This window comes from Castanea sativa, chromosome 6 (genome assembly GCF_040712315.1).
Source record: "Castanea sativa cultivar Marrone di Chiusa Pesio chromosome 6, ASM4071231v1".
Taxonomy (NCBI): domain Eukaryota; kingdom Viridiplantae; phylum Streptophyta; class Magnoliopsida; order Fagales; family Fagaceae; genus Castanea; species Castanea sativa.
The window spans coordinates 27055635-27070015 of record NC_134018.1 but is presented as its reverse complement, the minus strand read 5'-3'; the positions used below and the strand labels follow the sequence as shown (position 1 = coordinate 27070015).

At 31.4% G+C, this 14381-nt stretch overlaps 1 protein-coding gene across 1 annotated transcript; it reads left to right on the top strand.

Annotated features, from left to right (window-relative positions):
- The first annotated feature begins 4071 nt into the window (after nucleotides 1-4071).
- LOC142639108 (sodium/calcium exchanger NCL-like) lies at nucleotides 4072-13259 on the top strand. The gene is made up of 7 exons (XM_075813207.1): nucleotides 4072-4780; nucleotides 6998-7183; nucleotides 9933-10114; nucleotides 11130-11275; nucleotides 11362-11629; nucleotides 11764-12072; nucleotides 12854-13259. Exons 1-7 carry the CDS (start codon nucleotides 4405-4407, stop codon nucleotides 13100-13102), a joined length of 1716 nt encoding a protein of 571 aa, XP_075669322.1. The 5' UTR covers nucleotides 4072-4404; the 3' UTR covers nucleotides 13103-13259.
- Nucleotides 13260-14381: the final 1122 nt, after the last annotated feature.

The following is a 14381-nucleotide window of genomic DNA, read 5'->3' as shown; positions in this document are numbered from 1 at the left end:
ATGTGAGGTTGGTGAGAGATTAAATTGAATTAAGAAATTTTAGCACACTCAGCCGTACCGTTCTATTATTGGAATGGTAGTGTGTCAAATGCCAAATTGATTTGGCATTTGACACATCTCATGAGACTTAGTTTTTGGTGTTTAGTGTGCCAAATGCTAAAATTTTAGTATTTGGCACACTTGATGCCAATGCTCTATAAGTGTATGGACACAAATGCTAAAACAAATTATTCTATTTCTCTCTCCTCTCTTTGACTCTCTTTCTTCTCTCTTCTTGCATATCTAATTTCTTCTCTTGTCAAACCTCACACTGTCTTTTCTCGCATATTAGATTTCTTCTCAAATTTTAAATAGAAGATGTGATGTAGGGTGTATTATAAAATGGTGTGCTAAAATAATAAATTAGCCTTTTGATTTATTAAAGTGGTATATTTTTACAATAGCTAATGATGATGCTCTTAATGGCCAACTCCTCCTCAATCGATTTGTTCTATTCAAAACATTTATAAGTTTTTCCAAATTTACAAAAATAAGCATAATTAGCATTAAATTGCATAATTATAAAAATAGTATTTACACGTTAGTTAAAGTGCTCATTCGTTAATATTCTATTTACCATTAAGCCTTGTAGAAGATATTCAATTTTAAATTTCTTTTTTTTTTTTGTGGAGAAAAAGGTAAGTCATCAATTTTAAATTTCTTATTTAAGAAAAAATAAAAATTATCCTTTAAACTAACTAAAATCTAAATAGGGTACCAAAAGCTTTGTAGCTTCACTAGCATTTTCTAATATTTTTAAGTAAGACGTCTACAATTCAAATCTTCAACTCCCAATTATGGATGTATAAAAAATAATCTAAAATAAGGTAATATTCTTAAAAGGAAAAGAATCATATAAATTTTTTTAAAATAATTATAATTTTATATTGTACTATGAAAGTAAATCATACATAATAAACTAAACAAAAGTGTAAAATATTTCTTATCAAACAAAAAAGTGTACAATATTTTACTTATGTTCAAAAAAATGCACAATATTTATACTAATTGTTTTGAATTATTATTAGTATAGTATTTTATTGTTCCCGATTTGGTAAAAAAGGGCGAACACAAAGAGCCATAATCACACAAACGCAATCCGGCCTTCAAACTTTGATGATTTACTAGTGTTGGCTACACGTGCAAGGCGCGTGCTGCCCCAGTAGTGAGAAAATTAATATAGATTTTGTGTGTGAAACCGTAAATTTTGGCTCACCTAATTTGACTATATTAAAAAAGAAGTCTAAGAATACAACAAAATATCACAATATTTTTACAATATCTTCATTTTTAGGATCAGAATAGATATTTTTTAATTTTATTTGAAGAAATGCTACATTCATAACATTTTTAGTACAAATTCTAAATGACAAGTTATTATTGGTTTTAAATTGATAACATTGTAATTGTTATTCTCAAAACATTTATTTTTAGTTGTGGTTGGTCACAGTTTCAAATTTTATTATTTTATTTCAACTTGTAAGAAATTGATACTTCAATATTTGTAAAAATATTGTGAAATTTGTTGTGTCGGTATAACAATATATATGCCAGCTTACATAAATATTTAAAAGAAAAAAAAAACACAAACCGATTACTGGGAAAAAAAAAACTTTAGGCACGGTAGAAATTAATGTTATAATGTTGTGGACTTAGCATTTTTTTATTTGATCTATAAGAAACTAAGATCTCAGCAGTTGTGAAACTATTGTGATAATAATAAGTGTTGTAACATTTTTTCAAAACATTTATTTTCAGTTGTGGTTAGTCACAATTTCATATTTTATTATTTTATTTTGACTTGGAAGAAATTAACACATCAATAATTGTAAAAATATTGTGAAATTTGTTGTGTCAGTATAATAATATATATGCCAGCTTACATAAATATTTCAAAAAAAAAAAAAACACAAACCAATTACTGAAAAAAAAAAAAAAAAACTTTAGGCACTGTAGCTACAGTGCTATCCATCAATAATAGCTTACCTATGATTTGTTGTGAAATTAATATTAAAATATTGTGGATTTAGCAATTTTTAATTTGATATATAAGAAACTGAGATCTCAACAATTGTGAAAATATTATGATAACAATAAGTGTTGTAACATTTTCTCAAAACATTTATTTTCAATTGTGGTTGGTCACAGTCTCATCATATTTTATTTTTTTATTTCGACTTGTAAGAAATTGATACCTCAATAATTGTAAAAATATTGTGAAATTTGTTGTGTCAGTATAATAATATATATGCTAGTTTATATAAATATTTAAAAGAAAAAAAAAACACAAACCGATTACTGGGAAAAAAAAACTTTAGGTACTGTAGAAATTAATGTTAAAATGTTGTGGACTTAGCAATTTTTTTTATTTGATCTATAAGAAACTGAGATATCAACAATTGTGAAAATATTGTGATAACAATAAGTGTTGTAACATTTTTTTCAAAACATTTATTTTCAGTTGTAGTTGGCTACAGTCTCATATTTTATTATTTTATTTCAGCTTGTAAGAAATTGACACATCAATAATTGTGAAAATATTGTGAAATTTGTTGTGTCAGTATAACAATATAAATGTCAGCTTACATCAATATTTAAAAGAAAAAAAGAAACACAAACCGATTACTGAAAAAAAAAAGTGACTAACTAAACCAAAGCACTGTTGTGGCTACAGTGCTACAGTGTATTGTGATAACAATAAGTGCTGTAACATTTTTTTAAAACATTTATTTTCAGTTGTGAAATTTATTGTGTATCATCACATTATTGAGTGTCCATTTGGCAATAAAATGGTCTATTTGGTAAGAGATTTTTAATAACATTATTTAAGTGTTGTGAAACTATGTGTGGGTGAAAAAAATATTGTAAAAATAACTAAATAAGTGTATTGTTATTTAAACAACGAAAACTATTGTTTAAACAACAACACAAAACAAGCCCAGAGCTTTTTGCTAAATGTAAGATAAAAAATATATAATTTTTATATTAAATATGTGACAACAAACTTACACTTATTTTATTTTTTTAAATTGAGATAAAAAGAAAAAGTAAATAAGCAAACATGAAAAAGTCTCGAATGGACACTGATTTTTATTTTATTATTTTATTTCAACTTGTAAGAAATTGACACGTTAATAATTGTGAAAACTAAACCAAAGCACTGTTGTAGCTACAGTGCTATAGTGTATTGTGATAACAATAAGTGTTGAAACATTTTTTTAAAACATTTATTTTCAATTGTGGTTGGCTACAGTCTCATATTTTATTATTTTATTTCGACTTGTAAGAAATTGACAAGTCAATAATTGTGAAAATATTGTGAAATTTTTTGTGTCAGTATAACAATATAAATGTCAGCTTACATCAATATTTAAAAGAAAAAAAAACCGATTACTAAAAAAAAAAAAAAACCAATCTCATATTTTATTTTATTATTTTATTTCGACTTATAAGAAATTGACACGTCAATAATTGTGAAAATATTGTGAAATTTGTTGTGTCTATATAACAATATAAATGTCAGCTTAAATCAATATTTAAAAGAAAAAAAAAACCGATTACTAAAATTGTTGCAGCTACAGTGCTGCACAGTGCCAATACACTGGATGCACAGTGCGAAAGCACTGTAGCGGCATTGTCACTTTTATTTGTGAAATTTTTTGTGTCAGTATAACAATATAAATGTCAGCTTATATCAATATTTAAAAAAAAAACACAAACCGATTGCTGAAAAAAAAACCAATCTCATATTTTATTTTATTATTTTATTTCGACTTGTAAAAAATTGACACGTCAATAATTATGAAAATATTATAAAATTTGTTGGGTCTATATAACAGTATAAATGTCATCTTACTTTAATATTTAAAAGAAAAAAATACATACAAACGGATTACTAAAAAAAAAAAAAACGAAAGCACTGTTGTGGCTACAGTGCTACACAGTATCCATACACGCACGGTGCGAAAGCGCTGTAGCGGCACTGCCGCTTTTATTATAAAGAAAATTTTGATTACAATCGCACCTTCTCGTAAAGAGTCTAAATCTTCAATCTCATCCATTCTAGATCTCCACTCATCACAGGAGATTTGTACTCTCTCATAAAAAGTGACTCAGACGTGTTTCCAACGCTTATCTCACACAAACGCTCTCTCTGTGTACTCTCTCGCTCTTCTCTGTCTCTGTCGCACCTTCTCTGTCTCTGTCGGCTCACACAGACACTCACCACCATTCACGCACTAGTCAAACAACGCTTGCTCTTCTGTCTCTACAATTCTAAAACAGATATATATATAAATACAATAGAACAGAATCGGATTAGCCACAGCACCAAAAAGATAAGAGTGAAGGTTCCCACAACCATCCATGGCTAGTAAGTCTAAGCACCACCTAACCGTCTATATCTTCCTTTTCCTTGTAATCATCCTCTGTGCTCCCACCTATGCCCGATTCATCGCCCTCCGTTCATCGCCGGATCTACTCTCCGATGGGGTCCACCTCACTCTCAACCGATTCGCCGCGGAGACTTCAACGTGCGACGAGACCTACGGCTTCTTACCGTGCACCACCTCGGTTCTCGGAAACATCTTTCTAATCGCTGTGTACGGTATCCTTATGTTCATAGCTGCCAAGTCATTGTCCAATGGGAGCGAGCTCTTGTTGGAAACTCTAGGACCTGGTATTATTGGCGGTCTTTTCCTCCCTATTCTCGGTGCTCTCCCTGATGCCATGCTCATTCTAGGTACGCTTTTCTTTTCTTAAAAAAAAAAAAAAGGGTATATGATAATTACTCTTTATTATTATTATCATTATTATAATTAGCAATATTTTGTTTAGCCACTGGATCTCTTATTATTGGATGATAAATAAACTTGTTGGTTAATAAGAGTTTAACTATCACTTTTTTTTTTTTTTCCTGTTTGGTTCATTGATAGAATATTTGTTGTTTAATAAATCAAGATTTTGAAGCTGGCTATGTCAATGTGTTGTGTTTTTTCACCCAAAAAGAATAAGAAATGAAATAAATGTTAGAGGTTGACGGGACGGGAAGTTTTGGTTACCATACCAGGTTCAGGTGTAGGTGTGTGGGGACCAAAGTATTAAAAAATAGATTTAGCCTTTTGTCCGTACCCACTATTAATGGAAACAGAAATTCAAATTTGGATCCAGATTGAGAGATTGAGATTGAGATTGTTAATAAGTTTTTCTAATTTTTCTTTGCCTTGTGTTAACTTTTTTAAGCGCTTTGTGTGGAGTGGTTGAGATCCATCTATTCTTATCTATTCAGCGCAATCACAGAGAATGTTCACCTTCACATTTCAGATTTTCTTTTCTCATTACTATGCTTGCTTCTGTCCCATCGATTCCTTTAACTTTTTTCTTTTTTTACTTTCCGGCACCGGCACCGGCACCGGCACACTGCCCCTGAATCCATATATAATAAGTCTTTTACACCCCTCTAAAATCGAATACTATCAGAGAGCCCCTTCAATAAAAAATTTCTATTAGGAACTCTTGACTCAAATGATACCTGTGGGTTCAAATATTATGTAATCTCCTATTTTGTAAAAATCAAATAAATAAATAAATTTATCTCCTTATAATACGATTTTTTTTTTTTATTTTATACGTAAATAAGATATATGTCATAACTCATAAGAGTCCCTCATACAAATATTATGCGATCCTTGTTTCTCAAAAATATAAAATGGGCTCCAATTGAAATAAAATTACCTAAACATACTATTGAAGAAATCAAGCCAAATTATCTTGTAAATTAAGCACGTGCTTTTAAAATATTTGTCAATTCTTGTTTGAAGTTTTTAGTTCCATTATTTCTCAATTATCATCAAAAAAGAATTAATTGGATGGGCATAATATTGTAGTAATATATTCAAAATTAAAGGTTGTTGAATGAATGTTTTTTTGCATTCCTTCATATACTCCTACAAAAAATCTAATGATTTTAATTGAATTTTCTGGATAAAAGTATCAAAATAATAGCTAAAGAGCCCGTGCTCAAATGGCGTCTCTTCTCTTTGTATTCTTGATGCAAACATTAAAATAAATCTTGCTCTGTATTTTTGAATGGTTCTTGAGTTTTCAACAAATTAAGTTCTAAAAAATTATTGAAAAGAAATGAAATGACTATCTTCTTTTCTTAATGAACGAACAACATTCTTGACGCCCGATTCTAAAATTTAAACTCTGCAATATCTTGAATAAATTTTCAATGAAAGATATATTGAAAGGACATTGGCTTTTATTGGTTTAAAAAAAAAAATTAACATATTAAGAAAATATTAATTCTAAGATGTCATCATGTGCCACCCTAAAAGAAATTTTTTGCCTTCCACCACTGAATAGGTGAGCAATTATTTGTACATTATTTAGATGCACTAAAGAGGAAATCTTGTAAATGATGCACACCGTTTTTTTGTTTTTGTTTTTTTTCCTTGAAGCTGGAGTAATTTATTCCTTGTTTTCCTGGTACCATTAACAAGAATTGGCAATGTGTACACAAGATTAGGCTTAAAAATGGAACCTATTGGAATAATTAATTTGAAAGGATACACAAGTTAATCCTATGGAATTTGGTGCAATTCAGTCCTTTGCTATTGGATTGCATGAGGAAGATTTTTCAAATCTTTTAATTTTGATAATTTTTCAGTGTTCGTAAGTCAAGTTGCTGACCTTAGTTGACTTACATGTCATCGTCTTGGGTTTTGCTCATTGTTCTTTAAGTGTTCTTATCCTATCGCTTTGTTTACAACCTTTTTCAATATGATTCTTTTGCAATCAAGATATTTCTTACCTAAATTGTACAAAGCTTATAATTAAATTTTGACTATAATCCTCTCTCTCTCGGTACTGCAGTTTATCAATTAGAACTTTCATACAACCTAGACTTGTTACTTGATTTTCTAACGCTTCTAATCAACTTTCTTGTCTTCTATAGTATCTGGTCTTTCTGGATCGACAGACACTGCTCAGAGTCAAGTCTCTGTTGGAATGGGATTGCTAGCTGGGTCAACTGTTATGCTTCTTACAGTAATATGGGGATCGTGTGTTATTGTTGGGAAGTGCGACCTTGTTGATTCGGTTGCAAAAGATGCATTGGATACAAAAGGGTTCAGTTTAACGGGTTTGTACTTGGGAATTTATTTTCTTCATTAGAAGTCTCTATAACTACTTAACAATATCTGTACACACACACACGCATTTGTGAGTGTATAAAGTTCAAAGAGTTGGCTTTGTGAGCCCTCTTTTGGGTACTTGAAACATTGAAAAATGCATTTCTTTTTATTCTGTGTGGGGTGGGAATGGTAATCCCAGTCCTATGTCTATGGTGGCTTTTTTATTAGGGTTGTGTTAACGGGCACCGTAAGGTGCCCGTTAATAATACATTTTGAGTAATTTTTTGTGTAGTTTTTTTAACTTTTGACAATTTTTCAGTTTTTGGAATTTTTTTTTATCTCTTTTAGCAATTTTTTTACAGCTTTTTTTCCACTTTTTAAGTTAAACACAAAAGAGGAAACGTTAACCAGCACCGTGCGGTGCTGGTTAACATTTCCCTTTTTATTAATACAGTACTATGGGATACAGAATATTATTAAGGGATAGCAATGGTTGATAAACAATCCAAGGCATTAGGAGTCTCTCTCTCTCAAAACATGAAGAGAGTGGATAACCATATGTTATGATCCTAATGTGCCACATGGATTAAGTGTAAGCTTAACCATGAGTTTATAGGATGGAGGTAACGATGGAAAATTGTCAAGATATTACAAACTGTAAGGCAATGCTTGGGTTAAAATTAAAAATTTGTTTGAAATGAAGTGTGAAATAAGTAATATAACATTGTTTAATATGAGGCGTTTGATTTATGACAAATCTATTACTCAGGTAAGAGGTTGCCATGAAAGACCAACAGGAGTAATCACATGACATACACATGATTTTTGCTGTATAATCTATAATTTTAGATTGACATTATTACACTTCACCATCCATCCAAGAGAGAAAGAACTAAACAATATTTTTGAAGCCCGATGACAAGAATCCCAATCAATGGTTTTGCTTCTTGTGGGCATTCAAAAGTTTGTTTATTCTAGCTTGTTTGCCTCCATTTCATCTGTGAAGATTCTCTCTCTCTCTCTCTATCATAGTTGCCGAACACTTGTTTGGGATTTTTTGATCGCTCTTCATGATGAAGGTAGAGGGGTTTTATTTTTTGTTTTTAGATAATGTAGGGTAACAATGTCATTTCCATATTATTGATGATGTGACAAAAAAAAAAAGGGTATGTTATATGATCAAATCAAATCATTTAGGATTTAATGAAAAGTTTTAAATGAAGGGTTAAATTATCACAAATCTGATGTTTGTTCAAATTTAAAGTCTAAAAAAACAATTGACACTTAAATCAATGTCTGAAGGAAACATTTGTAAAAATCCCTTAATGTTATCTTCTGACCTGTATGTTGGGGAATTCTTGTGTGTTTATCTGTGTTAGACTAGACTTGTAGTAAAATTTCCTTGCTTTAGGAAACAATATAAAAAACGACATGTGGCTAATTTGGAAAACACAAAACTCCTTGAAGTAGCGTTGGTTTAAGTGTATTTTGTCCCAAAACCCATAGCCTCCTTCCTCTTTTATTTTATTTTTATTCTTTCCCAAACCCATACCAACTTTTTTTTAACCCAATTTTCTTTATAAAAAAAGTAGTATGATTTATATCATGGTTGTGTATGTTTTGTAAAGTACAAGAGAATTATGTAAAATGCTATATTTCAATTTTAATGGTTAGCTGGTCATCCGATTGTCATATTGTCCATTAATAATTTTTATCAAAATTATTACATCAATATTTATTTATTTATTTATTATTACAGAAAAAGTGTGCTTTTCCTCAATTATGGCACACTTGCGCTTTGCACCTATGCTCCAGGAGGCATTTTCGCTGAAACGCACCTCACAATCTTACCAACGCTGCCTTGAAGTTTAAGTGTAACTTTACCCCTATAGTGTCTTAAGTGCAAAACGTTGATCAGTTGAAAAATAGGGGTTTTCAGGTGGGAAACTGTATTGAGGACAAGGAAAGACAAGGATTTTTTCAGCAAAAGCTTGATTTCAGGAAAACGAGGGTTGTTATTTATGCTACTTTCAAATCAAAAAATCAAATGTGTCATCTGACTATATTTTTATTTATTATTATTTTATAATCTGAAAAAAATTGGGTTATTTGGGCCTTTGCCTATTGACTAGAAAACCCAGAACATAGAGTGGAGCCATTGATGCATGCAACCTGGAATGGGGTTTACATGATTTGCTTGATGTCCAGTTTTCATGAACTGTATGTGCCCTTCTTGGTTTTAATTGATGTGCTTAATTGAATACTGTCAATCTGACAAGTTTTTGGTTCAAAATTTGCAACATTGTTATCAGTTTCAATTCTTACCTACATTACATAAATAGTAAAGAGTGCAAAGTACCTAAAAATTCGATATGTTAGAATCACTTTGAGGCCACTGGTGGTGAAAAATTTTAGGCAGTTCTGAAGTGAAACACAGAAACAGATCTTCCCAGGTGGTCACACATGCATATCACTCCTAGTATTGACTCTGATTAAACGTTTTACACATAGAACATGACCACAAGTGGTTGAGAGTTAAACACTTCTAATTTCAAGGGGATTTTGTGTTTTCTGGGTTAACAATAATAGGGGAATTTATTTATTTATTTTTTTTTTATTTATATATTCTCCTTTATTTTAGGATGGATGGCCACTGAATCATATGCATATATGTCCTGTAGAGCAAAATGTCATGTAACTTTGTAATTGTATAATTAAATGGTTCACATAACCGAATTAAATCTCATATCTTTGTAGAATCTGGCATTAGTACTGACATCTGGACTAGCTATGCTGCAATGATGATGGTCATATCTGTCATCCCATTTTTAGTTGTTCAAATACCACAATTTCTCAATTCAACTTCAGGAAGGCGCTTAGCAATCTTGATTGGGCTTATTGTCTCTCTTCTTCTATTGGTTTCTTATTGCCTTTATCAGGTAAGTGTGCCTATAATTATATTTTCTCTGCTGCTTGGTAATCCAGTTTTATCTCCAAAATTTTTTATTCTCTCATAGATAATCTTGATTAATCAAATTTGTCTAATCATATGGGAAATTGGAAATTTTGTGCTACTTTTTTCAGATGTTGCTAAACATGTACTGTAGCTGGTTAGAATGAGTAAACTTCTTCTTGGGCTCCAATTCATGATGAGGAATATGGTCCTGATAAGCAACTGATTCAGTCCATGTTTGAATTGTTAAAATTTGCTGGTTTTTCTATTGGTAATATGTTTGGCCAGTAACATGAATAAAATCAAATGATTGGGTTAGGTAGGGATTGAACTTTGGCGTTTCAAGAGGCACAAGGACAGTCTCAATCATTAAGCTATTTTCCTTTCTTGTTGAGTTACAAAGAATGATGAATTATTTTGAGATTATTAGATTAGTTCACTGAATAATTATATCTTTTCTGGTGGATGGAGTTGAACACTGGCTTCTTAAGAGGCCTAAAAATGCTAAAAGTTAGTTGAACTCTAACTTCTTAAGAGGCTAAACAATGCTAAACCATTGAGCTAAGTTTTTCTTAGGAGAAAAGCTCAAAAAATTAATAATTTAAGAATATTCATGTTTGATATTTAAAAAAAATAATTGTAGTGGCTGACCAACAGTTGGACTAGTGACTTCATCAACTACCGACACCCTTGATCAGATCAACCTTAGTGCAGATTTAATGACTATGATTTTAGATGCTAAGATTTGGAAGCTTCTAAACATGAAGTCTGATTGTGAAGTTTTGAAATTACAATATGATTTTAGTTGTTTGGTTAAGTAAATTTGAAGAAGGAGGTGAGGATAGGATAGGGCCCTATTAAGCATAATTCTGGTTCTACCTCTCAAAAGGAGTGTTTTAATTTCTGAGGTAGCTTAGGCATTCTTTTGTGGTTTGAATGTCTGAAATTCTTTCCGTATTGATGGTTTACTTTTTGATAGAGAAATTTTAAACATTGTGCAGGTCCTTCAGCCTTGGATCCAAAAAAGAAAAATTGCTTATGTGACGCACAAGCATCTTATATTAGGATTTCTGACGCATCTAAAAAAACATGCACTGGGAAGGCTGCTCGATAAGAATGGTGAACCTGACAAAGGCACCATTGAAAAGTTAGTTTTTCATGAAGTAAAAGAAAATTGTTTATTTATTTATTTTTTTTTGTATTTGATTATTTTTTTGTCGGATATTATGGCAGGCTGTTTTCTTCAATTGACGTAAATCACGATGGATACATTTCAGATTCTGAATTGAGAGCATTGATGGTTGGAATTAATTTTGATGAGATTGACCTGGATCAAAATGAGGCTGTAAATAAAATAATGAAAGATTTTGATACAACCGGTGATTCTAAAATTCAAGGTCATGAGTTTTTCAGTGGCATTTCTAGATGGCTGAAGAAGACAATGCAGGCTGCTGCTCGTAATCCTGGCTCAGAGACAAAAGTTTTTGAAGAGATTCACACGGTAAATTGTTTTTTGTTTTTGTTTTTTTTTGAAGCCATCTCAAGGTAAATTGAGCTGATTCATATTCATGTTCTCATATCAGAGCTGGTTTCATATCAGCAGATGCTTATATGATTTCTTGGGAATTCATACAGGAAACAAAGATAGAGCATGATCTGTTGGATGTGGGGAATCAAAGTGAAGAAGCTGTTGAGGGTGTTGAGAATTCCAAATGGACCACCATCAAGGCAGTGCTATTTTTGTTGCTGGGAACTATAATTGCTGCTGCTTTTGCTGATCCCCTGGTAGATGCTGTTGATAACTTCTCTGATGCCACCGGTATTCCTGCTTTCTTCATCTCTTTCATTGCACTGCCTTTGGCTACGAACTCTAGCGAAGCTGTGACAGCAATTATATTTGCTAGCCGTGACAAGCGGACAACTGCCTCCTTAACATTTTCCGAGGTTTGTTTCTCATTCCCTACTCTTATTATCTTATGCTATGTTTGGTGCTCCATAGAGTTGATTCACAGACAAATTACAGAATTTGCAGGATATGTACTAAATGTGCTATTGGTGTCTTAGTCCCTAGATTTTAAACTGCTTTTGTGAAATAGTAGTTAGGATAGTACTGGATCATTTTGATATATGGATTTTTAAATTTCAATTAATTTTGTCACTTCTTCCTCTTACAAGAGTTGGAGGGTGAGGTTGTGAAATCTAAATCTATTAGGTGCATGTGTGACTTTACAACTAATAAAAAAGAGTCAAATAATTTTGGTGGGTTTGAGACTTCCCTAGTGAGTGGAACCAGTCTCTGAGGCCCCTTCACATCCTTGGAAGTAAGAACACCAGACAGCTGAATTTTGACCATAAACCTGCGTTTATTTATTGGTGACATTAAAAGCTCTTTTAGCTGGGCCAAACATCTGAAAAGTATGTGTAACTTGCTTGATTTTTTCTGCGAACTGGCTCATTTTATAACCTGTCAAAAGGAGAATCTGTCAAAATATGGTTGTTATTGATGACAGGCTGGTAATATGATTTTGATGTGATAAGATTCATATGATATGCACCTATGTATCATACTATTCCATTGTAGCTTCACTTAATTTGTTACTAGGTCTATCTAAACGTATTCCAGCATTTGTTAGGTAGCATGAAAAAAATGTGACGTGTATTAGCTATATGCTTTAATTTGAAATTATTGACTTCCGAGATATAAATTATTAATTTCTTGCTGCAGCTATATGGGGCTGCAACGATGAATAATGTCCTCTGCCTCTCAGTCTTCTTGGCCCTTATTTACATCAGGGGATTGACATGGGATTTCACAGCTGAAGTGCTGGTTATTCTTATTGTCTGTCTTGTGATGGGTCTTTTGGGCAGCTTGCGCACCCATTTCCCTCTGTGGACAGCAATATTAGCTATCCTACTTTACCCGTTCTCACTGGCCCTGGTTTATGTTCTTGATTACGTTCTTGGCTGGTCGTAGAATCATGGATGTCCCAAAATTTTGATTGGTGGATATTATATTTCTTGTATGGAGAATCGGGGTTGTTTCTTTTAATCAGGTGTGCCTGTTTAGTTAATAATACATTTTAATTTTAGTAAGACATCTGGAGTATATTATTTTAAGGGTACTTTTGGTACACTGAATATAGATTACATTAGGAATAGTAATCTTTACTACTGGCAATAGAAAATATTGTAATGAAATAATAATAATAATAATAATTAGTATTATTTAAAGACCAAATTTATAATTTATCTATATTTATTAATCTTTAACTTGTATTCTTAAGGTACTTATTAATAGGACCACTTAAACAAAAAAAATAAAATAACAGGACCACTTTTTAAAATGGCGTTGGAAACTTGGCCACACTCACACTTTTCAAAAATAATGTTGCAGTGTTGGGAACTCGTCCATACTCATGGAATGGGGTACAACTACATTTTTCCAGTGGATCCTCTTATTAAACCAAACAACTAACATATATATGAGGGGCATTTTCGACGGTGAACAGGTGTTTGGATACTTTATACATTTACCATAACCCTCTTTTATTATATTGGTACTGGAATCTTGGCCCATACTCTTTAGTCAGTTGTCAAAAATAGCGATGGGAACTTGGCCTAACTCTCACTTGATCAAAAATGGTGTTGCCGTGTTGGGAATTTGGCCATTCGTACTCTCATTATCTTATGGAATGGGGTACAACAACATTTTCCACGTGGACCTTCTCATCAACAAAACAAATTCATAAAATCCAAAACAAAAAAAGAAAAAAAAATTGGAAGAAGCTTTGTTTCTTATCACCAAAAACAAAAAAACAAAAAACAAAAAATAAAAAGCAAAAAAGAAAGAAAGAATATTGAAAAAACAAAAATCAACCATCAAGTATTCAAGTTACCTACCTTTTTCATTCCCATTGTCATTCAAAAGTCCCATACAACAACTAAGGACGGAGCCAGGATTTAAAGTTAGAAAAACGACTCTTATTATTTGCTTTACAACTTCTTAGTAGCTGAGGTTTTTTTTTTTTTTTTTTTTTTTTTTTTTTTTTTTTTTAAAGTAGTTTTTGATGCTTGCATTTTCTACTAGGTAAAGATACAATTATTTTTTTAAAAACTTTTTAAAGGCTTGGTTGTTTGTTTGAGTAAAATTGGTTAATTAGGCTTAATTATTTTTAACTTTACTATTGATAATTTTTGTTATTGCATTAATTTTTTTGGGCTTGTATATTTTGTTTTAGATTTTAGATCTATAA

Coding starts and splice junctions, on each gene's coding strand:
- LOC142639108 (XM_075813207.1), top strand. CDS start 4,405: ATGGCTAGTAAGTCTAAGCACCACCTAACCGTCTATATCTTCCTTTTC. Junction 11,630..11,763: donor TTTTTGAAGAGATTCACACG/GTAAATTGTTTT, acceptor GAATTCATACAG/GAAACAAAGATAGAGCATGA. Junction 12,073..12,853: donor CCTCCTTAACATTTTCCGAG/GTTTGTTTCTCA, acceptor TTCTTGCTGCAG/CTATATGGGGCTGCAACGAT.